This window comes from Penicillium cosmopolitanum (assembly GCF_028827165.1).
Source record: "Penicillium cosmopolitanum strain IBT 29677 chromosome Unknown utg000004l:1.0-4361866.0:1.0-4365735.0, whole genome shotgun sequence".
Classification (NCBI taxonomy): Eukaryota; Fungi; Ascomycota; class Eurotiomycetes; order Eurotiales; family Aspergillaceae; genus Penicillium; species Penicillium cosmopolitanum.
The window spans coordinates 1,639,673-1,663,543 of NW_026622674.1; the positions used below are offsets into that span (position 1 = coordinate 1,639,673).

Here is a 23,871-nt window from a genome sequence, read left to right on the forward strand (position 1 = left end):
GATCATATGGGTTACAGGGTAGGTAATCGAACGCAAGATCTGGAATTTAGTATGCAACTAATTTTGGCACCACGGCGCTCGGGTGCCCAGGTGCCCAGGTGGACATGCCCCGCATGTGGCCACCTCAAATGCCAGTGCCAGCCTCAACACCAGCGTTTAGCTGCCCAGGTGGTGTATATTTTTGTTTCTTTCCCTAGTCCAGGGCTGTTTGTGCACACCTAGGCAAGTTATTTATTTAATACTGCATCATCCCATCAATATTCAAAAACCTGAAAGAGTTTGAGAAATACACGAAAGCGGATGGTCTTCCTTCGGTACCATGCCCCCTCAATTCGAGAATTCAGAATATGCTATCGGCTGGATCGCTGCATTACCACATGAAAGGGCAGCTGCGGAATCTATGCTCGACGAGAAACATGGATCACCTCAGTCTAAGAACTCCCAAGATCCAAACATCTATACCCTAGGCTCTATCGACGGTCCGAAGGGCAAGCATAATGTTGTCATTGCCAGTCTTCCAGCAGGCCGGTATGGGACTACGGCTGCCGCCAAGGCTGCTGCAGGGATGCTTTCCAGTTTTCCGCAGATCAAGTTCGGGCTGATGGTTGGAATTGGAGGTGGTATTCCGAGCGACGATAACGATATCCGACTTGGTGATGTCGTAGTTAGCAAACCGGAAGGCTCCTTTGGAGGTGTACGGCAATATGACTGCGGGAAAGCTACAACGCAGGGATTCGAGGAGCGGGGAATTTTGAACTCTCCTCCTTCCGTGTTGCTAAATGCCGTGAGCGCACTTCAAGGCCAGCATGAGATGGTTGGGAGCATCATTCCCGACCTATTGGATGCTATGCGCACGAAATATCCATTGATGTCCAAGCCTCGACAAGGACCCGGCTATGTTCATCAGGGCTCAGAGCACGACCGTCTGTTTGATCCAGACTATGACCATCCAAGCAACAAGAGAGACTGCTATGAATGTGATGCCTCCAAGCAACTGAGACGTCGGAAGCGTGACGATCTGGACCCCTATATCTTTTACGGAACAATTGCCTCTGGAAATCAAGTTGTCAAAGATGCACGCAAACGGGACATTTTCTCCGAGTGTCTCTGCTTTGAAACGGAAGCTGCGGGGCTAATGAACGATTTTCCATGTCTCGTTATTCGTGGTGTCTGTGATTACTGTGACAGTCACAAAAATGACCAGTGGCAGAAATATGCTGCTGCGACAGCAGCTGCCTATGCGAAGGAGTTGATCCAAATAATAGAAGTGGAAGATGTTCAGAATGCATCTGAAGCGCGCGGACTTGTTGAAGAGGGTAAGTACTAATTATAGTTAGCTTGCGTCGAATGCCCAATACTCGCTCACCAAATCTTTTTCAAGTGGATGATATTGAGGAGCTTAGTATGATACTTAATTATTGCCACAATCTGTCTTTTCTTTTCCGATTAAAATGTGTCTAACCAATGGAACTATAGTGCGAGAAATAAGAGTCGCACTACAGAAGAATGAGCAACGTTCGGCTCAAAGCGAACACCGACACCGTCAAAATGCCATTAGCACCACGGATCCAGCATATGATAAAAAGCGAATCGAGGAGGAAAAGGGTGGTCTTCTTCAAGGCTCATATCGCTGGATTCTCAATAATGACGACTTCAAGCGGTGGAGAAAAAAACACCGAATCTGACCAGCTTCTGTGGATCAAAGGAGCTCCTGGTAAAGGCAAAACAATGTTGATCTGCGGGATCATTGATGAGGTTTTGAAAGAGGATGCCGATGAAAGCAATATCGCATACTTTTTCTGCCAAGCGAATAACAGCCAAATCAACAGTGCCACAGCAGTCTTGCGGGGAATCATGTCTTTGCTTGTCAAACAGCAAGGTTCGTTGATTAGACACATCCCGGAAGAATTTTCTGGGAATGACAATGGATGGGTCCAAGCACGGCAGGTCTGTCTGGATATTTTTCGAGATACAGCCCTAGGAAGTACCTACCTTATCATTGATGCACTCGATGAGTGTGTCACTGATTTGAATAAACTTCTCAAGTTCCTAGAAGAACACTCATCATCATATCCGCATGTGAAATGGCTTGTGTCAAGCCGCGACTGGCAAAATATCAACGAAAGTCTCAACATTGTCTCACACGTCAAAATCGACCTTGGGCTTAACGGGTACAGCTTGTCGTGTGCTGTTCAGTTTTTTATCGAGTATAAGGTTGAAGAACTGGCCGAGAGGAAGAAATACACAGAAGGCCAAAGGCAAAGTCTTCAAAAGCACTTGGAATCAAATTCAGAGGGAACCTTCCTCTGGGTGGCTTTGGCTTGCGAACAACTACATGCAGTTTCAAAACGGCGTCTTGAAAAGGATCTTCCTAGTTTCCCTCTTGGCCTTGATGAGATGTATCATAAGATGCTGAGGAACATTCATGACTCAAAGAATGACGACGACGTTCAGCTTGGAGTCTCTTTGCTCGAAATTGTCACAACTGTCTATCGTCCTATCACATTGGATGAAATACCATCATTTCTTGAAATCCAAGGACCCACGAATGCTGATACACTGGACGATGATGATCTCATAGAGATTGTAGGGCTTTGTGGCTCATTTCTTACTCTCAATCAACGCAAAATTACCTTGGTACATCAGTCCGCCCAAGAATTTCTCGAACGGGTATCCCAAAAGGCACGTCCCGATAGAAAGCAGCAGATACACTACTCTATCTTCTCAAAGTCTTTGAAAGCACTCAACTCAACATTGCAACGCAACATTTACAAACTCAATGACCCTGCCATTCCGATAGGTGAGGTCAAGCAGCAAAATCCAGATATTCTAGCCACAATTAGGTATGCGTGTATCTACTGGGTTCATCATCTTGAAGACTATTTCAAGCACGAAACTGTAATTCTAGAAACACGCGAGCAGCCGCTTGACATCAAATCGCTTGAGGATTTTATGTGCAATCACTTGCTTCAGTGGATCGAGGCTCTGAGTCTCTTGAGAAGCTTTTCGGAAGGGGCCACGTCGATGTTGAAGCTTGAGTATTTGCTAAAGGTATGTGAACATAAAAGAAATTGCCGATGAATGGAATTTCTAACTCATACCTAAAACAAGGCAAGATATGCAGATCTAGAAGCCAGAGTTCAAGATGCATACCGGTTCATCATATACAATAAGGTTATGATTGAGAATCATCCACTTCAAGTGTACTCTTCAGCCATGTTCTTTGCTCCTCGAGGCACCATAACAAGAAGTCAGTTTGAATCGGATGAGCTGGGGTGGCTAAATACAAACGAAATCGTTGAAGAACACTGGGGACATTGCCTGCAGACCCTTGAACACGAAGGTAATATACACTCTTTAGCAGTCTCGTCGTCTGGCATTCTGCTTGCATCCGGTAATAATTATGGGACTATCAAGATCTGGGATACTCACAGCGGCCATTGCTTAAGGACCCTCAAAGGCCATGGCTCGGCTACATCACTGGCCTTCTCTCCTGACGATATGTGGCTTGCGTCTGGTACGGACGTCGCCTTTGTGATCTGGCAAACCCGCGATTGGCAGTGCCTATCTATCATCGAGGGTTGGTACATGGAGTGCCACTCGGTGACATTTTCACCTAACGAAGCACTTCTTGCGCTTGGTCGCGGATACCATATTGATATATGGGATACCAAAGAATGGCAGTGTTTACAGACCCTTGATAGCTGCCATTACAAAGTCAATTCAGTGGCATTCTCACCTAACAGTCCACACCTTGCGCTTGGTTGTGGAGCCCACATTCAGATCTGGTGTACCAAAGGATGGCAGTGTTTACAGACCCTTGATAGCTGCCATTATGAAGCCTATTCAGTGGCATTCTCACCTCATGGTAAATTCCTCGCTTCCGGTAGTGGCAGCCCGGGCTCTGCCGAGGGAAGTATCCAGATTTGGGATGTGGAAAATTGGCAGACTCTACAAAAGCTCGAGGACCACCGTGCCAGTGTCCTGTCAGTTGTCTTCTCAAATGATGGCTCGAAACTTGCATCTAGCTCCCTAGATCGTGAGATTAGAGTCTGGAATACTGATGACTGGCAATGCATACATATCTTCAAAGGACATGTGGATCCTGTTTGCTCGGTGGTCTTCTCAAATGATGACACACAGCTTGCTTCTAGCTCTTGGGACAGTACTGTTAAGATATGGAACGTACATAGTAAGCTGTCTCTACAGGGCATCAATCGTCACCATGATGTTATTGGATCCGTTGACTTCTCACCTGATGGCGCACTATTTGCGTCAGGGTCTCACGATGGTACTATCAAGATCTGGGACGTCTGGAACGGAAATTTCCTAAAATCCATCAAAGGCCAACAACGGATTGGTTCAGTGAATTTCTCGCCAGATGGCCTTTTGCTTTTATCTGGTGATTATGATTACAATGGGGCATTTGAGGTGTGGGAACTGAGCAGTTGGAAGTGCCTGAAGATCCTTCATGATGGTGATCATGATAACCACTCAGTATCCTTCTCGCCGAATGGCCTGCTGCTCGTTACATGTAACGATCTACTAGGTTTCATTACCGTCTGGCATAGACAGACTTGGAAGCACCTACGCAAATTTGGTATAGGAGAGAGACATTTCAGGTCTCGCTCGATGATATTCTCACCAGATAGCACGCTCTTCGCCTGTGTTGTTAATGGTAGCATCAAGATTCTGAATGCACGAAACTGGACGTTACTCAAGACCATTCCGTGGCAAAGTGATGAAATCAATTCACTGATCTTCTCGCCCGATGGCGCACTGCTCGCTTCAGGTTCTTCAAGCTTCTTCGGCTCGGAACCTAGGGAGGCAATCAAATTCTGGGATGTCGCTAGTTGGCAGTGTGTGCAGACCCTCGAGGGTTATGGTACTTACATCAGAAAATTGGACGTCGCTAAATCTTTCCTCGAAACCGAAAGAGGCATATTCACCCTATCTTCCACCGCAGATCTGTCATGCTCTAGTAAAGATCTAGAAAGACTGTCTGCTCGGGGGTTTGGTGTGAGTAAGGATAAAACTTGGATCACATGGAACTCAGTCAATCTATTGAAGTTGCCATCAGTATACGTTGTGAGCGCCTTTGCTGTATCCGCATCTAGTATTGGGATTGGTTGCAAATCAGGACATGTCATGCTGTTAGATGCTGCTTCTCACGGCTCACCCCAGGAGGCAGATAGAGGGTGAGGCAGCTAGGCATACAAAATAGTACGAGCAGAAATCAAATCCTGGCATTCTTCAGATTTGTATATACTTTAGGCGGCGAGAAATTGGAGATGGGCGAGTTAATCTGGCCTTGTACGGGGTAAGACGAGGTTTGCCACTGGCACAAATGCCGTGGTGGGCCCGGGGGTCGCGCAATGACTACGATCAATGAGCGATCGGGAAATAGACACGACCCCATCTCTTGACCACTACCAAACAAACGCATACACCTGGCCTTTTTCTCCATCTACGTTCCCCAACGCTGATGCAAGTTGTATTTGGACCCGTGAGCGCGAGCTAGTCCGGGTAACCCTCCCCTCATTATGGCTCCACGATCCGAGTCTGCTGCAATGGCCCTCCGCGAGTCGTTCGGTGACAGGAAGATCCCCGAGGTTTCGCGAAAAATCACCGCATGTGTTTCCTGTCGCAAATTAAAGGTTGGATTTACCTCTAAGTCTGTGTATTACATCCAATGATCGAACTAATGTCAAGGATTGAACACTACTAGATTAAATGTCATATGAATAATGATAGACCGCCATGCACCCGCTGTAAAACGCGCGGCAACCCATGCACAGTGAACAAGAGTCTACAAACCCTTTTAGAAGGTGATGCTTCGTATGTTATGAGCTTATTTTCGACCGAGTGGAATTATCAAGAGATTAATCATCTAACTGATCGGGGTAGTTGGAAAGAGCAAATGGAAGATCGAATGGCCAAGCTGGAGGCGCATATACTTAGCACCGCAGTCGACTCATCATCGCAGCCGCCTTATCAAAGTTATGGACAAGAGACGATTCGCAGAGATCTCACGGATGATTCCGCAGACCCATCTCAAGTCGTCACTTTAAATCTTTCTTGCAGCCTCGGAGCATTCCCAGCATCTTCAATGATCAATTTCACATTAACGGACCCTCGAGGCACATCTCAACAATGCTCAGATCTCCTATCAAGCCAAATAATACCACAAGAAGCCGCAGAAAGTCTATTCTTATTTTATAAACAGAACATGGACTCCTTTGCCTACAATATTCTTGCCGATACTGATTCCCTGGCCTCCATTTCGCAAAGGTCGCCACTTTTAACAGTTTCCATCTGCACAGTTGCAGCTTTCTGCTCCGGTTCCCTGCACTATCGAGCTCTCTTCGATCATCTGAAGAATGAAGTATCCGGCAAAGTGTTTTCCAACAATCATGAATTCGATGATGTGCGCGCTCTTTGCATCGGGGCTTTGTGGCTCAACGACATCTCCACGGCTTTAAATTCACTGGGTATGCTGATAAAGAAGAAGAGAGAAAAATAGAACACCACCGTGGCAAAATCCAAACTAACAAGACCATTCCAGCCGTACGAATCGCAACCGAACTAAATCTCCACCGCTGCATCACCAAAATGCCCCACAAGAAACGAGCCTGCTACGACCGGACCCGATTATATTTCCTCGTATATCTATGCGACCACCACTGCTCCCTAAGCCACGGCAAACCACCCCTTACACGAGACTTTCACTCTCTGAAAAGCCCACGCGATTTCCTCAGAACAGAACTTTCGTCGCCATCCGACCTGAAATTAATCAGCCAGGTCGAATTATGGTCGATCAGCAATCGAGTCTTTGACATGTTTGGCGCAGACGTGGATAATTGCGTTACTATTCAACGATTAAGTGAAATTCCTGCTCTAAGTGAGGCTTATGAGCAGTGGTATCGTGATTGGCTCGGTATTTTGACTTTTGTTGAGGGATCGGGCGAAGAGCCATTTACTCGTCATGTTTTTGACGTTTATTATTACTCGGCGAGGTTATATCTCTTCTCTCATGTCTTTCGTGGTCAGGCAACTGATGACTCGATGGAGGGAGATTCAACTTCTTATTCAAATAAAGCTAACAATGGTACCGAAGACTTTGCCGAGGCTGCGTTGAAAAGCGCTCTTTCGATTGTTTGTCTTATCACCAAAGAGGAGGGTAGCTTGCAAAATTTACCCTATTATATAGGGACAGTGACTGCGTTTGCTTGCGTTTGTCTTGTTAAAGCGTCGAGTCAAAGCGAGTTGATTACCTGCGATGTGGATGGGGATGATGTTTCAACACACTTACGCGAACTTGTTCGGGTTCTTCAAGTTGCTGCTTCTGCTTCGGGGGATCAGTCCGGTCATGGTCATCCATTGCAGGGAATTGCGGAAAGTCTGGAAAATATTTTGACTGGGGAATCTGAATCACACGATAATGGGCCGTTGAATGGAATTTTCGGATTTGATTTTGCTCTTGAAGGATTCGACATGCTGTCGGGGGACTTTGGACAGACGTCGTCAACTCCTTTATTTGGGACAGAATGAACTTGAAGTGGCGTGACATACTACTAGTATTCTGAAGGATATACTAGCACTACCTTAAGTATTTGTGATAATGTTCGATAGTAAAAATGCATCATATAAATGAAAATAAGCAACCTGACAGTTTGAATTGACTAAGAAAACCCACCAAATACTCAACATCCTAATAATTCAAAACAAGATCAAAAATATCAAAATTCCTCCACCTTTTATACACAACCCCATCACCCTCCCAATCCCCAGCACGACTAGAAACAGGCGTAGATTTCAACAACGGAATCCTCTGCTCCGACAACCCCCCCATGAGACCTCAACCTCAACCCCTCCAACAGCGAAAGATCATGCTCATCCACCCGACTACCAATAACAAACCCCTTCTTCGAAACGACAACAAAATCCCCCCTCCCGATCCGGGGGCATCTCAAACAAATCCGCAGCATCATCGCCGGTAAGCGCAACCTCGACCTCTGGCAATTTCCGACACTCCGCCACCATTTCCTCAACTTGGAGGGGACCTGACGTATCACCGAGGAGATAAACACGAACAAATCCACCCAACGCACCATGATGTTTAACAAAAGGATCAGAAATAGGACAAATAACTCTAGCCCGAGCATCAGGCCACCCTTTCTGCAAGAAATCTTCAAGAAAGAGGACGTTCGGATTTCCATCTTGATCCGACTTATCGCTCATACCATGGTCACCGGTTACAGCGACGACGGCGCCGAGTTTAACGAATTCACCGAGTCGGGTATCAATCGCGGCCATGAACTCATTTGCTTCGATCGAGCGAGGCGCGTGTTTATGCTGGATATAATCCGATAATGTGAGGTAGAAGAAATCCGCCCTTCCTTCTGATAGAAGTTTTATGCCTGCGTCGAGGACGAATAGGGATAATGTACCGGAGTACTGGGCTGGTGTTGATTGACCGAGCCAAGTTTCGACGTCTTGGATTCCGTGTTCGGTGAGGGTGGCTTCATTTGCGCATTGTGCTGAGAAGCAGATTGACGATTTTGAAGGCGAGAAAAGGCCGTGGTTAATTATTCTTCTTAGCTTATCTTTTGCTGTGATTGCTGCGATGCGGATTCCTGCGTCGGCTAGTTTTGCTAGAATTGTCGTGCCGTGCATAGTTGAGTCGTCGACGACCATGTGCTCTTCCCCGGTTTCTTTGTCTAGGTAATAGTTTCCTGAGACACCGTGGATGCTGGTTGGTGCGCCGGTGATGATTGAGAGGTTGTTTGGATTGGTCAATGATGGCATTGCGCATTCTGCTGTTGTGTGGAAGCCGGATTGAAGGAATGAGGACATGTTTGGTAGGATGCCGTCTTCAATTCCTGCTTGGAGGTATTCGGGGTCGAAGCCATCGATGCAAACTACCACTGTTGGGCGTTGGGGCAAGTTGTATGTTCGTCCGTGGAGTTGGACGGATGGGGGTTGGGGGAAAGTCTCGGACATTTTGGATTGCAAGCGAGGGATCTTTAATTTGTTGAATATTTGGAGGCATTCAAAGAGAAGGAGTAATATGTCCCTTTAGCCTGGATGGCCTGCTGCTGTGTTTTTATACATTACTGCGCGGTTTAGATGCCGCGACGGCAAGAAGGCCGTTCAACCGGACCAATCAAGTGGGTCGGTGGCATACTATTGGAGACTCCAACAAACCGGAATAAATGCCGTCATTTACCCTTGTCATCACCAAGTTGTAGGACTGAGAGCAGCAACCTTGGCTAAGATTATACAAGAGAAAACCAAATGAAAGTGACTATCGCTATATTGTTCATACAAGCTATCTGTACCTCGAATGGATAAACCATATCGAAGGAGAGAAGAAGAAAAAATTGGTAGTAGAGTAATCTCACAAATCATAAAGATCAGCGCTGCTCGCTAGCAGCTATACTGTCGAAGGTTTCCTTAACCTTAATTCAACCGAATCCTGGTATTTCCGTATCCATAATCCAATTCCTATATCGCGCCGCTGTACGCCATTCGGAAGCCAAAAGAAAAAAAAGAGAGAAGTAAAAAAGAAACCAGAGAAGAAGACCGTCACAAACACAGCCCGATCCGATAAACGCCTTTGGTACCCAGCAAAAATAGGAAGGAGAGAGTTTCCAATCAAGTCACACGAGAAGAAGGTTTTTTGGGGGGTCGTAAACATAAAAGTTGAAGGTCGGGAAACGACCAACAACGTCGTAATTACCACGCACAAAAAGAGGGGAGAAAAAGATGTCACGAAGAGATAGAGGGGATGTGTGGATGGCTCGATTCTGGCGCATCCTTCATCTTTACATCTGGTGACTCCAATGGCTCAATCTTGCTGTCAGGGGATGCCTTGGTTGGGGTCTGCATGCCATCCGCACTGATTGTAGGTCCTGATTCAGGTGTGGTCGGTGATTGTTGTGGGGCAGACAAGGCGACGGACTGTGTCTGGGACTTTTCCGAGGTAGGAGTCGCCATGGTGCGTTTTTGAATGAGATAATCACCGAGACTGAGCTTTTTCTTCGCGGGGGTCGGAGTTGGCACACTGAAGCTAGGCAGCTGCGCACTAATTTGTGGGGATGTAGAGTCTGAAGCGCTAGGCGAAACGAGACCTGGGTTGGAAGTAGAGCCAGGGCTGGCCACAGAAGCGATTAGTGGTGCACTTGGTGGAGGCATAGAAATTCGAAGACTTCCTTGCTCTGCCAAAAAGGAACCGGGGATGCGAGAATTGTGTGCAGCGGTAGATGGCCAAGGGGGAGGAATTATGGGCCTGCTGATGTCTCGACCGGTGGACGGCGATTCTGGCTCCGAGGCTACAGACACATCTTGCATGTCGACATCGCCGGATACAGCTGCTGCTTCTTTTTGCTGAGAGCGGTCCGAATCGACACCCGGAATTTGAATCTTGTCTTGGGTTATCACCGGTGATCGGATGAAAGCAGGGGATCGAGGAACAGAGGGCGAGGAAGCGGGGCCCACACTATCGGACCCGGCAGAAGATAATTGTTGGCGAGCAGTTTCTTCAGACCGGACGCGATCCATACTGAAACGTTTCAAAAGTCGCACCGTCATGGGTATATAGAGGGAACGTTGACGCGGTGATGGATCCGAGACCGAAGGCTCTTCAGGCTCATCCATGTCGACCTGGACCGACGCATCGACGTAGGTTGGGCGTTGGCTAGCCTGTGCTGGTGTGTTGGGGCGTGACACCTTGCGCGGTGAGCCAAAGCGACCAATTGACGAGGCAACCGGCGACAGGGCTGTTGTCGGAGATCGAGAGAGGCTCCCGGTCTTGAGATGAAGACCCTTGACTGATTTCTGCGAGCTGGAGTACCCTACCTGAGTGGAGGTTGAAGAAACACCAGCGGGCGAGTGCACCGATGTACCGCCGCTAACACGTTTCTTCTTCTTCTGGGTCGTGGGGCGCTGGCCATTTTCCAATTGTTGGAACATCTTCTCAGCGTCTGCGATCTTGCGCCGCTCCCGGCTAGACAATTCATGAAGATCAGAGGTGGATGGGCTCATGTCACGACTTTGGGGTTGTTCTCGCGCTGAGCCAGATGTGGAGCGACTATCGGCGGCCGCATCATCGTCTTCTGGATGCTTAGTTGTCTCGCTACCAGCACGGCTGAGGGAGACAGGACCGGTATCTTGTGGAGATGCCGTAGACTTTGTCTTCGCTTTCTTCCGCTTGCCGTTGGGTTGCTTCGCACCAGCTTCTAATAGTTTTGGGTGTCGACGGCGATCAATTTTCGCGAGCAGACAACCCTGCGAGTTTCCGCATGCACATCCACCGAAATTTGCGAGGGTATTACTGAGACAGGTGGAGGCTGCTTCCGTGGCACTGTCATCAGATTCCTGCTTGACAAGACCATTGGACGCCTCAAACAAAGGGGCATCCAGATACCACATAATGGTTATCTCAGAGTTCGGTGGGATGTAATCCTTCGCGACAAAGCAAAAGTGATACTCGACGTCATTGGTGATGTAAATCTTCATCGTAACGTTCGGACGACATGATCGGCGAGTGTAGCGGAGGACACTGCCTTCGTGTCGGCTGTCGATGTAGAGAGGGAGGTGAGAGCTGAAAAAAACAAAGGGTTCTGGGTGGCGCAACTCTTGCCATCGATTATTCGGATCAAGGCGATACTCGTCAAACATGCCCACCTTGCCGGTGAGCTCTCCAAGAATGGAGTCCTTTTCTACCGCGTCTTGAGTCTTGACAATCTTCCACATCGGATTCCGACCACCAAGGTCAATAGTGGAATCTGTGATTGTATCGGTCGTCAAGGTAGGCCACTGTGATCGGTCGAGGGGTGCATCGGACATGTTGAAAGTATCCGCCGTTGGACGACGATTGGAGACTCGCGCCAAAGCGTCCGGATCCTTCACCCATGATGCCATGTCACCGACCAGGCTCACATTCACAAACAGATTACTGTTCCGGTCTTCGTGTTCATCGTCACGGTCATAGAGGTGGAGGAATTCGTTCGAGTACAAAGGAATGGAGGGGCCGAAGGTTTTGGTAGGACTTGAAGCAACGGAAGTGGAGGATCGCCTTTTGCGAGATTCGGGAAGGATGGATGGGACGCCTGGGATGGCACTGATAGATGCGGATGAGCGGTGCGAGACCTTGGCTTTCTTGGCCGGGGGCTGTTCGCGAGCCCCTGATTCGCTTCGCTGGTGGCCAAATCCATTCACTTCGCCATCCTTACCCTTCTTCCTTTGAGTTTTGGAGCCTGGACGCTTTTTTCGGTCGCCGTCCTCGCTTTGCCCCTTGTTTCGTCGTTGACGCTGACGCTCTGTGGCACGGCGACCGTCGAGAACACGGGGCTCACAGTCGATACAGTTGTGCACGTCCGGTACCCGCTTGTCCGGGTAGTAGCAGCTGATATGCTGCCATGTCTCACACCTTTCGCAGAAGACCGTGCTTCCATCATCTTCATCAAAGGAGCAGATGCATTTGATGGTGTACGGCTCTTCCTCGTCGGGAGCGACCGAGTCAGAAATCGCGCCATTAGCGATGGGAGAGCCCGGAGGAGCGGGGACCGGATAGGAATCCGTGGTGGCGTGCGTGATGGCGAGGGAGGAGGTATCTGTCATAGTACGACAGATTACCCCCTCTCAAATGGCGACAAAATGAAATATGAGGGTATGATGCCGGGGTGAATCCGTCACCATTCAAAGAACATGTCAACGAACCCAGCACGAAGATGAAATTCAGTCGTGGACGAGTGTTGGGGGATGTTCAGACGCGTCCGAGTCAACGTGGGGAGAGGCGACAGCGACAGATTTCAAGCAGGGACTCGGTGGCAAGAACGACTCCAATGTTGACTTGAGAGATAGAAGGAGCGTCTGCACAGATCTGAGGGATCCTTGATGATGGGAGTCGGGTCCTGTGGGATGGCAGAGGGTGGGTGTAAAATCCTGGCTGGTTGCGCTCAACCTGTGCCTACAAGGGTAGCGGCGGGAGGGGAGGCAGGGTCGGCTCGAGAAGAACGGTGATGGGTTGTTCAGAGCACGGCGATTCGAGGTCGAGATGGGAATCGGTTGCGATTTGCGTTGGGAGGTCGATTAGGGGAGAGTGAGAACGGTTGGAAGCGATTTGAGGGTCCAGTTGAAGATGGGAAAAGGGTGAGCGAGCGGGTCGCACGGGGAGAAGAAGTGAGGGAAGAAGAAATGATAGAGGCGAGGAAGAGAATGGATGGCGTAGGGAGTTAAGGAATGGGGAGGATCAGAGAAGGAGGAGGACGCGCAAGGAAAAGGGAGAAGGAAAAAGAGGGTGGATCGAGAGAGTCTGGAAGGAGGAGGAGAGAGACAGAGAGGCTACAGGCCTAAGGCAGCGAATGGGCCCCGAACCAGCAGGAGCGAATCGGGCCTAGCGCGAGGAAGTCGCGCCTGCGACCGACGAGTAAGTGAGCCAAGGGGAGAAGAGGGGGGGGGGAAGTATCCGTACCCAGGAGAGGGAGGAGAGACTCGACCCGAAAACGAGCTAGCGAGTAAAAAAACCTGGTAGGTGGCATTAAGCCCGAGACCAGCGAAAGGGTGCGTGGCAGTGGTAGTGGGGGCGTGGCATTGGCAGTGGCATGGTGTGCCCAGTGTATCCAGTCAGCACTGTGCTAGTCCTAACCAGGACTAGCGTCGGCAGACCCAAGGTGGAGTGGAAAACGCCCCCGGTCACGGGAACCACATGGGGAAGGGGGAAGGGATCAACTGGAAAGAGGGGAAATCCCCGGGTGAGCATCTAGATCATTAGTAGAGTTGTTCAAAAGGAAGACACAAAATCATTCCTGGTCTCCCGTGAGATGTTGGCCCGAGCAACGGGTTCGGCCGAACAGTTCCGGGATGCCATGCAGGTCGGGGCAGTGTGACTGCTGCTGCCATTCGATCCATCTGCGACCGGAAGAAAAGATGCAGTGCTCTGGCATCACGAGCAGAGACATCTTCTTGTCTTCGATGAAAGCAGGCAATAGTAAAAAAAAACCAACTTTCGAAGATGAGAAAGCGAGAGGGGGAAAGAAAGGTTGGACGAGAGAGGGGAGAATAAAGAGAACAATCAAAGGAAAGAAAATAATTGGGCCATCTCATCTCTCGTCAGGTGGTCAAATAACTCATTCAAGAAGGAATAGAAAGAGATCCAGGAGACGAGAAGACTCAGCAGGGGTTAGCTAGAGAAAATCCATCAAAGAGGTATATATTTCCCCCATAATAGAAGATGTGAGGTTGGGGGAAGGTGAGGAATGATGTTAGAAGAGAGAACACCCAAGGTGTATACAAAGGGAAACGGGAAACGTAGGTGTAAGAAAAGATCCATGGGAAAGGGAGATCGCCCGGGAGTGAAGGGCCAAATGGGGCAGAAGCGTGGCGCTGAAAGATTTTGGTCGGGGGAAGAAGAGGGGGAGCAAAAAGTCATTGGGCTTCCCAGGGTCCTGGCGGGTTTTTTTTGCCCTTCAGGCGAAGAAAAAAAAAAGGTGTAACGACGGCGGCACGGCCCTGAAGGAACCACTCGGGACGGCCAGTACCATAGAGAACTGCGAACCTATCAAGCTCCCGAGCCTGGTGGAGTGTCCAGATCGAAGAGAGATATCCCTTAGAGAAAGGAGTTCACACACGAAAGGGGGAGGGGAGGGAGGGCGGCGGATGATATGAGTCCCCTGTGATTTGGCGGCCCTTTTTTCGCCACTATAGAGAGGCTGTAGGTGCGCCAGAAACAGGGCTAATCAAAGCCAACCGTTAGTCGATCATGAGGCGGAAATGAGTATCGATACTGTACTCCGTACGGCCCACATGGGATCCGCTTGCTTTCGTCCTTGCTGACACGAGGGCGGCCGTGAACAAGCCAAGCCAAGACCTACTCAACAGAAGGTCACTCTGTAATAGGATGCTGTAGAATAGTTGTGTTAGCCAGTCGAGAGTTTGATAAAAGAAGAATCATAACCCCAGGGCTCACCTCGTGTGAGGAGTTGTTGGGCTCCAGCTCCAGAGCGGGAACTATTGTAACGCAGGCGACAGGCCCGACCTATTTAGGGCTGATGGTCAATCGATGAGACCAACAGTCGATGAAACTCGATTGGCCCGAAGCATGTCATAGTCAGTATCGATGCGGAAGCATCAGCGTCGGGGTCTGGGAGCGGCGTTGGAAGAGGAAAGTGACGGAAAGGGAGAGAAAGAGTGACGCGATGGCTGAGGTTGTTGGACAACTGCCTAGTTGTCTATTGGAGGAGGCCGGAAAATACCGAATCATCATAATCAAAATAATGCTAATAACGACTAAAAATAAAATTGCAGAGACAATACAATACATACACGAAGTGCCCGAGAATCAAATATACAGGCCTCTCGAAAAGCTTACAGACAGTCTCAACTTGCATCGCCGCTTAAGGGCCAGGACACATCCTAGGTCTGACGCAACAACCACCCTCCAGCCCCCAAATCAGATTTTTTACATACAACTCTCAAGCCTCGACGGCTATCGACCACACCTGCTCCAGCTCGATACTAGTTCCAGGTGTTGTGGCAGGCTGCCCCCGCTGTATGTGGAACGCACCCGTGGGACCCTCCGGCGCATCCTTGTTGATGGGCACCTCCTTAGCATGCGACCGATATGGGACCATGGTTTGGAATCGATGGCCTAAATAGATGACTCCAAATGCTGGAATACTAAAATAGGCGGCCACAAGTCTCGACGCTCTTGACCCAGGTTGAGGACCCGCTGGGCCTCCAACTAGCCCATTGGCGAGCAGCAGTATGGCGCTCACCATGAAGCCTATGTATGTTCCCATGGGTTGAACAGAAAAGCTATAGGTGTCACTCTGTCCCCGTCGATGAAGGTGGTGACGAAAACGACGGTAGGTCACGCAAGATACCATCCAGGAAAGGTACCCGCAGCTGTTGACAAAGACGAGGAAGTATGACAACACCGTGGAGCTCGAGATCGCGACGGACATGAAGGCGAGCAAGGCAAACAACGCGGTGACTATAGTGGCCACATAAGGTACACCCCATTGATTTCGGGTACTGAACGTCTTGGGAGCGTGGCCGAGCTCAGACAACGCTACTAGCGTGCGCGTGGAGTAATGCAAGAATGACCGACCAGAGGCCACCGAGGAAAGGAAAATCGCGACGGTTGCCGTTACTGGAAGAATGCGTATCTTCGCGGTGTTGATCCCGATGACAAACGGAGAGAGACCCCCACCAGCCCCGTTGTTGCTCAATAGAGGCTCGTTGTAGGGAGCCATCACACCCATGGCCAAAGAACTCAGTATATAAGGAAATGCGGTGGTCACAACATCGTAGGCGACCGTTCTGGGAAGCTCAGATCGAATGTTCGGGTCCGTTGAATCCCCGATTTCCATGCCACTCGTCGAGACTGGAGTTTCGGCTCGGTGGACGATCAATTCTGGCGTGAAAATGAAAGCAACCGAGCTGTGCAAGAGGCATTGTAGTAAGCCAAAGAACTTTCCCAGTGAGCCTCGAGCTATGTATTCATTCATAGCGCCTGGCTTTCTCCAGTATTGAAATCCCCATTTATCATGACCGGTGGCACCTCCCATGCCGATTGACAAAGACAGTACAAGGAGACAAATCATTGTGCCGCTTTTTATTCTGGTGAAGAGTTGTTCGGTGCCGCGAAAAGTGCGCTCCGGAAGAAAATTGAAGCCGACAATGACGCAGGTGATGATGAACAATCGGATCGCGACTGTCGAGCCAGGCTTCCATAAGCCGAGGTTTACCATCGCGGTAGTAGTTTCATAAGGGACGAGAAGAGCCAGGCTATACCAGCGAAGGGTAGCAGTGGCGAGGCCAAGACTGGATGGGAGATATCGAAAGCCATTGGCAACCATTGAGCCATGTCGAGACGGCGAATAAATGGCGACCTCGGCGACAGTTGTGGCCATGAAATAGGTTAGGAGTGATAGGAATACATAGGAGATGAGCAACGACGCTGGGCCGCCGATAGCTAAAGCTTGACCGGCGCCTATGAACAACCCCGTTCCAAGAGTTGGGCCGACAGCCATGGCAGATCTGAGTAGTGATATTTATGGCCTAAAGGAGTGAAGGCCATCAGTGTCGAAAGGAAGTTGGGCGAGATTCGAATTCTTCATCAAAAAGTGATTTCGCGGAGAAGAGTCGCCCCTGCCCGAACTTCAAGTTGCATCAACGCGGCGGCCGAGGTCAGCCCCGGAATCGTAGTACTACCGTGACCCCTATTGAAAAACAAATTTGGAAGCATGGAAGTGATAAATAAAGCAGTTTGTCAATTAAAACACAAGGGTATCATTTCTCCTATACACCATTTCAATCATAGGGATGAATATATGGTTAGGAGTTTGGTTGGACACAAGTTCGAGCGGAGGTTATAAGAGGAGGCAAGGGTTGAGACCACGCCCATTCACAAGAAATCCATCTCAATGGGACATGCCTAACAAAATTTACTGCATTGCCATGTCTGTCTCGGCAAATTCAAGCCATTCTCCGGACAGTGATTTCTTCCAAAACCGAACCGCACCATCGTCGCCAGCAGACATCAACGAATCACCTAATGAGAAATACGATTAGAAAATTATGGGGTCACCGGGAACCAAATGTTACTCACCAGCAAATGAGAATTCAACCTGCCAAACATCAAGATGCTTGCTTTCGATACAGGCTACTTGCTTGAATGAGTGACGGAACTGGGAATCCCCACTAGCCTGTCGGTTGGACGCAGAAGGGGGTGCACGACTAGCCAAAGCAGAGCCGATTCCTGATTGAGACGTGGCTCGATTTTCCGAAGATTGTTGCTGTTGACGTCGTTCGACCTTGCGGGAATTGGCGGTTTGAGATGCCTGGTTGGTGGGTATAGTGAATACTTCAAAGATGCGAACCAATCCATCTTTGCCTCCGCTAGCAATGAGATCATAACCTCTGACCGATCCATTAGCCCAAGAAATATCTCTAACAAGCCCCCCATGTCCATTCAGTTCGATGGCGTGGTAGAACCGACGGTTTGCATCTGTGCGATAGATCTTCACCGAGTCCATGGCTGCGACGACCAGTGATAAGCTCTTCCGATCAGTTTCTGGTGAGATTGTGTGTGTGATATCACTTGGGTCATGGTGAAATTGAATCTTGAAGCTTGTTTCTTCTCCGCGCTCAGGCTGAGGACATACGCGGAACTGGTCTAGGTGTTGCCAGTCTGCCAAACTGTCCGGGCTAGTGGGCTCCAAAATCATCAAGTAGCCATCTCGTGTGATGACAGCCATCCATGATTCCAGATCAATGTTGCGAAAGTCCATCGATACAAAGGGGTGTCGTTGAGGCGCTGTCATTCGAAAGATGGATCTAAACCGTCGGCCCGAGTTGGGTGGCTGCGTCACGTCCTCTTGCCATATCTTAAGCTTCATGTCCTCACCCACACTTCCAATGTGTTGGCCTGTAAAAGGACCGTTCCAAACAGCCTGTTGGAAAAAAGTCAGCTTGGGAGAGTCCGGTAGCTCGACGGTATATTCTCTTTGTGCCCTTACATCACGGATCTCTGCGTCATGAGCTCGCCAGGTATCCGTCAGCTGCCATTGACCATCTTTCAGGTCCCAAACCTTCATACGGTGATCCGTCGACGCCGTCACAATCCGGTTTCCATAGAAATTGAACTTGGTCACGGACACAAGGTCCCGGTGGCCAGCATCGAAGTCGGCAAAGCCGCCGCCCGCCTCCGGGTGCTCCACACTCCCCATCGAGACGATGTACTTTAGCTTCACCCAAGGGGTTCCAGGTATAATCCGGTGTTTGGCCAATAATGCGCTTCACCCACACGTATGCATGCTATGGTATGAAACAGACGTGTCTCAGCGTTTCCTGTGGCCTTCCATTCTCGGCCGCGATCATCACGGGGCCAGTCCCAGTCAGCGGTGAATAGCGGCAGAACCCGATAAGCTTATCGCATAGTTTGCCGGCGTCGGCGATGAAGATGCCAGCTTGCGTAAGCTACTCTCCCTCGTTTGTGCCGGTCTTTAATTTCTTTCGCGAAATAATCTTTGTCGAAATTGAGTCTTCAGACCCTAGCGAGGGCAGCTCAATTCGCGCTCGACATGCATGCTTCAGATACCCTTTCTCGCACGGAGACCTGGCGTCTCTTGCTTCTTGCGGGAGCTGGGCTCGGCATCCTCGTTAACACCTTCCAAGGTGATGGCGCGCCATTGATTGCCTCTGGCAGTCTGGCAGTTATTGCTTTTGCGATAACATACAGCATGATTCGATGGCTTGGGCCGGTATTCATCAAGGCAGGTCTGAAGGGAAAAGATATGGCAAAACCAAGGAGACCTGAAATGTAAGTACTCCTCCCCGCAGGGCTTGTGTTTAGGCTGCCGAAACCGACCTGGCATAGAATGAAGACTGATGTTTGGATCTAGACCAGAAACAATGGGAGCGGTGTGCGCTGTGATCTATCTGCTATCGCTTATAGTCTTCATCCCCTTTGCCTTTTACAAGGACATTGTGGCTGCCACTTCGGGTGGTGGAAATCGAGACGTGGTGATTGAAGATCAACACATCGAAACTGGACGTTACCTACACAGATTCCCTCATGGGAAGGTGAGTAAATTGTTTCTGTCGTTATGCAATTGAATGGAATCATTGGGCTAATTGTTTCGTGTGACAGCTCGCATCATACCTGTCGGGGCTTCTATCCCTGCAGACTATCATTATTCTAGGCATTGGAGATGACCTGCTTGACATACGCTGGAGACACAAAGTCCTCATTCCTGCATTTGCATCAATCCCAATGCTCATTGTGTACTTTGTTGATTTTGGCGTGACACAAGTCGTCGTGCCGGTCCCGCTGCAACGATACCTGGGTGATTTTATTGACCTCGGGTCCTCGTACTACATGTACATGGCGGCCATCGCGATTTTTTGCCCCAACGCCATCAACATGCTGGCAGGTATCAATGGAATTGAGGTAGCCCAGTCACTCGTTATTGCAGTTCTCCTGCTCTTCAATGACGCGATGTACCTCGCGCCCGTCACGCCATACCCTCATCCGGCTACCGACTCCCACTTGTTCTCGATCTATTTCTTGCTTCCATTTATTGGAGTTTCAGCGGCACTCCTGTGCCACAACTGGTATCCTTCGAAGGTATTTGTAGGCGATACCTACTGTTACCTTGCGGGCATGGTTTTCGCCGTTGTCGGTATATTGGGACATTTCAGTAAGACGTTATTATTACTATTTGTCCCCCAGATCTTCAACTTTTTATACTCCACGCCGCAGCTGTTCCACCTTATTCCTTGCCCACGACACCGACTTCCAAAATTCAACGCATCTACCGGGCTATTGGATGCCTCGGTGACTGAGTGGGCTGTTCCTCCCGCGCCCTTGATCGCCACTGCGCTAGAGCTTCTCCATATATTACGACTGGCGCGGGTGACTAAGGACGAAAATGGTCAAATAATCGAGTCGACAAACCTGACCCTCCTCAACCTTTGGCTAGTGTGGATGGGTCCCATGAGAGAGGACCGACTTGCATGGCACATGGTTGCTGTTCAGACTTTCTGTGGGACTGCTGGTCTCTTTGTCCGGCATCGATTGGCCTTGCTGGTATTCGATCATGACAATCGAATGTTTCAATATCTCATGTAGTCCATCGCTCTGAGCCTACGTGAGCGGCGCTCCGGCCACGCACGAACGCCAATTTATTCAATGTACATACTTTGACAATTAAAAGAGCCGAATTATACAGCAATCCTATTTTTGGCACATCTTGATCGCACTCTATGTACAAAGCATGTCGTTTCATCTTCGATTGCACTATTCATTATGGGACACATCTCGCAGCGCCCGTGTTTCCCGCTCAACCTTCTTATCCCCGAAGGCGTGCCCGATCTGCTTAACAACAAACCAGGAAGGGACAAGAGCAATACCCCACAGGCCAAAATTTAGGTAAGGATTTCCCACCGCAGCCATTATGGAAATACTGCTGAGGCCATACTAAAACGGTGTGTTAGTTTCTCGGGCTAGGCAAAGAAGCATAGGGAAGGGATTGAAAAACATACGCTAACAGCTTGTGCAGCAGACTCTGTTCCGCGCAATAACCCTGCAATACGAACTATCTCTTCTTGTTCATCTGCCAAATTGCCGACCAAGAAGAATCTGTTGAATCGTCAGTAGATGGTTGAAGATCACCTCGTGTTCCCTGTTCGACACAACTTACAGATACATGTAATTCAGCTGGAAGCCAGCAACCCAGAAAAGGAACAAGGCAAAGGCCTTTCCAAAGCCAGGGTCAAGCCAGTCATAGGCGGGATTGGTTTTGTTGAACTCGGTTGTGTTGACTGTGGCCCAGATCCAGCACATTCCCTGCCAACCGACCACAAAGAAGAATGCGGCCCGAGTCCGAGTCTTGAGTGAGATAGACTTGGTATCGAGGAATGCACCCAGAAGATTACCTATTGTAAGGGCGATTATACCCGAGAGGAATGATCCAAGAGCCCTTGCGCGCACAGAAAACCACAAACCCTCGTATGAGAACATAACCGCCTCCGTGTATACTGCTTGGCAGATAAACGGGACGATGAACAGAAACTTGCGGCTGATAAAAAGCTTCACCATTGCCTTGAGCTCATAGCCCACACTATTGGTGACCTGAAGCTTGACAGGAATGCCGTCCTTTCTTTGAACTTGCGACGGTTTGTTTAATAAGAATCCAGCAAATGGACCCAGGGCCTGCAAGACAATGAAAATGATATACACAGTGTAAGAGACACTGCCTGTCGTCGCACGCTTGGCGTTGATACCCAAGCTGATAGCACCGCCAAGGATTTGTCCCCCGACGCGAAAACTGAGCCAGAATCCCAAAAAGCGACCTTGGTTATAGGGCTCTGGGTAGGAGAGAGCAATTGCTGCCTCTGCCATCCAGAATACTCCTGCAGAAATACCACATAATGCTGCCCCAAGGATGACAAGCCACTCCTGGCCGAATCGGTTGTTCACGTACAGCCCAGCTGCATAAGGTGCATATCCCATTGTACCGACAATTAAAGTCCACTTTATACCGATAAAACGAACAACAACACTGGAGAGAAAGCAGGAGACCACCATAAGTCCGAATGTTAATGCATTTGCTGCATTGACCAGATATGGCTCCTCTTCACCTCCGCCGCCCAAAGAGTTCATAGCACCCCAGATACCTGGAGCGAGAAAATTACAAACTCCGAGAATGAGGGCATTGTAAAATGTAGATCGGTACCATTTCACTGTTCGAAAGTTAGAAAAATCGTTCCCTGGTGAAAACTTTCCTTTGCATACCCTTTTCGTTCGTGACGGTCGGAGGATTAGAAGAGTCATGGCTGAGCTCCGCATCTGTTGGCGAAGCGCTCTTCTCAAAATCTGACATTGTGGATGAAATGTACTGCTCAAAAGTCGCGACAGCTGTCAAACTATTTTAAAAAAGGGCTCTTACGACATTATATAGCGATTTTCATATGATAAGTGGCTGGTTTATTTGCCTAACGGAGCTCTATTTCCTGAAACATGACATTTCGTGCTATGGCAACATCGGGACCTTGCCATTCTTGTGACTAGCTTAAATATTTCAAGCGCCTATCTTCATGAGAAGCTGTCTCAGGGCCTGGGGAATGTTGTGGTTTGGGGTACCGATTACGTGCTCGCCCGAACGCACGTCACGTTTAAGAACGGCTACGGCGATTCAGCCCAGATTCGTGGGGAGGCTAATTTCTTTTTTGGGATTTCTTTGAGAGACTCTTCGATCTCTGTGGCTTGAGATTCCCGGCCGAGAAATCTTGAAGTACATCTCATTTGATGTTTCTGCATAGTGGTAGGTTGATCAGGGGCTCATCGGAATGATGTCGGCCATGCCGCATTATTTAACAAAGCTTGCGATACTTTGACGGCGTCTGCTGATATTTCCCCCAAGACTTCCTGTATCAGTGAATGCTTCATGGTTCAATATTATATTTACTTATGGTATATAATGAGCGTAGAGGCTGCGGTTTGGTCCAACAAGGAGGTGAAATAGGTATCCGGTCATCACCTTAACTTGGAAATGTTTCCCTGCTTTGACTGCCACAACCGCACAGCAGATATAACGTTGTTGAGCTTACACGGCAAAGAAGATTTGATAGAAATATCTTTAATAGTAATCAAATTCGAGATATGTACTCCATACATACTTCCCAGCTCCCAGGTGTGGCGGAGGGGTTCAAACCTTTGTAGGGTTTCGTCATCACCGCCCAGGATCACATCAGATCGAAGCAACAAGGCACCTTCACGGCCCAAGAAGTTCTAAGATACCTAGGTTGTGTACCAAATTTGAAAGATGGTAGAAAAGAAATATCCTTTCTCTTTTTTAAATATGCCACATTGTAATCATACCCTTAGAATAAAATAGCCCTCTTCGAATATCCTTTGTCTATTGCCTCGGTTATCCTATATCCCAGCTCGACAACAATGGGTACTTCACAAAAGCAACCCCTATTAGATCTGATCTACGATTCCCCTCCCCCAGGCTGCCAACGAGAGGTCATCATCACGCCATTTTAGCCCCGCCATGAGCAATGGACAGCCTGGGGAGACTGCCACCGGATAGGTTGTAAGTCCCAGATGTAAGACGTGATACTCCAGCCCGGACCATTTCTGAGGCCTTCCCAGGACCCAGGGCCCAGCGGAGGCTTTTGATCATTATACGTGCTCCGAGCTAGTATTGATATCAATGCCCCGCCGCTGACCAATTTATTGAGCGTGCTCATTCTCTCGGCATTTCTCGCCCGAGAAGTAATACATACATGTAGTCACGGACAAATTATAGATTTTCTCATATCTGGAACTACCATTCTTTTTCATTTCATTTAGTT

The 23,871-nt window shown here is 49.0% G+C and overlaps 8 protein-coding genes across 8 annotated transcripts; 3 read left to right on the top strand and 5 right to left on the bottom strand.

Moving 5' to 3' along the window:
• Nucleotides 1-1,644: 1,644 nt before the first annotated feature.
• Nucleotides 1,645-5,202, top strand: N7509_002040 (uncharacterized protein; the record flags this gene model as incomplete). Its single annotated transcript, XM_056626677.1, has 2 exons — nucleotides 1,645-3,051; nucleotides 3,112-5,202. 2 exons carry the CDS (start codon nucleotides 1,645-1,647, stop codon nucleotides 5,200-5,202), a joined length of 3,498 nt encoding a protein of 1,165 aa, XP_056492472.1.
• Nucleotides 5,203-6,229: 1,027 nt separating this feature from the next.
• N7509_002041 (fungal specific transcription factor domain-containing protein) lies at nucleotides 6,230-7,551 on the top strand (the record flags this gene model as incomplete). The annotated part of the gene is made up of 2 exons (XM_056626678.1): nucleotides 6,230-6,491; nucleotides 6,566-7,551. 2 exons carry the CDS (start codon nucleotides 6,230-6,232, stop codon nucleotides 7,549-7,551), a joined length of 1,248 nt encoding a protein of 415 aa, XP_056492473.1.
• A 354-nt stretch (nucleotides 7,552-7,905) lies between these two features.
• On the bottom strand, nucleotides 7,906-9,003 carry N7509_002042 (uncharacterized protein; the record flags this gene model as incomplete). Its single annotated transcript, XM_056626679.1, has 1 exon — nucleotides 7,906-9,003. One exon carries the CDS (start codon nucleotides 9,001-9,003, stop codon nucleotides 7,906-7,908), a length of 1,098 nt encoding a protein of 365 aa, XP_056492474.1.
• Nucleotides 9,004-9,771: 768 nt separating this feature from the next.
• Nucleotides 9,772-12,624, bottom strand: N7509_002043 (putative PHD finger and SET domain protein; the record flags this gene model as incomplete). Its single annotated transcript, XM_056626680.1, has 1 exon — nucleotides 9,772-12,624. One exon carries the CDS (start codon nucleotides 12,622-12,624, stop codon nucleotides 9,772-9,774), a length of 2,853 nt encoding a protein of 950 aa, XP_056492475.1.
• A 2,852-nt stretch (nucleotides 12,625-15,476) lies between these two features.
• On the bottom strand, nucleotides 15,477-17,039 carry N7509_002044 (putative proline permease; the record flags this gene model as incomplete). Its single annotated transcript, XM_056626681.1, has 1 exon — nucleotides 15,477-17,039. One exon carries the CDS (start codon nucleotides 17,037-17,039, stop codon nucleotides 15,477-15,479), a length of 1,563 nt encoding a protein of 520 aa, XP_056492476.1.
• Nucleotides 17,040-17,453: 414 nt separating this feature from the next.
• On the bottom strand, nucleotides 17,454-18,737 carry N7509_002045 (putative nuclear pore protein (SEH1); the record flags this gene model as incomplete). The annotated part of the gene is made up of 3 exons (XM_056626682.1): nucleotides 17,454-17,560; nucleotides 17,618-18,461; nucleotides 18,528-18,737. 3 exons carry the CDS (start codon nucleotides 18,735-18,737, stop codon nucleotides 17,454-17,456), a joined length of 1,161 nt encoding a protein of 386 aa, XP_056492477.1.
• A 354-nt stretch (nucleotides 18,738-19,091) lies between these two features.
• Nucleotides 19,092-20,641, top strand: N7509_002046 (UDP-N-acetylglucosamine--dolichyl-phosphate N-acetylglucosaminephosphotransferase; the record flags this gene model as incomplete). Its single annotated transcript, XM_056626683.1, has 3 exons — nucleotides 19,092-19,330; nucleotides 19,413-19,593; nucleotides 19,661-20,641. 3 exons carry the CDS (start codon nucleotides 19,092-19,094, stop codon nucleotides 20,639-20,641), a joined length of 1,401 nt encoding a protein of 466 aa, XP_056492478.1.
• A 168-nt stretch (nucleotides 20,642-20,809) lies between these two features.
• N7509_002047 (DUF895 domain membrane protein) lies at nucleotides 20,810-22,394 on the bottom strand (the record flags this gene model as incomplete). Its single annotated transcript, XM_056626684.1, has 4 exons — nucleotides 20,810-20,989; nucleotides 21,055-21,151; nucleotides 21,213-22,254; nucleotides 22,307-22,394. The coding sequence occupies 4 exons, from the start codon at nucleotides 22,392-22,394 to the stop codon at nucleotides 20,810-20,812; spliced, it is 1,407 nt and encodes a 468-aa protein (XP_056492479.1).
• Nucleotides 22,395-23,871: the final 1,477 nt, after the last annotated feature.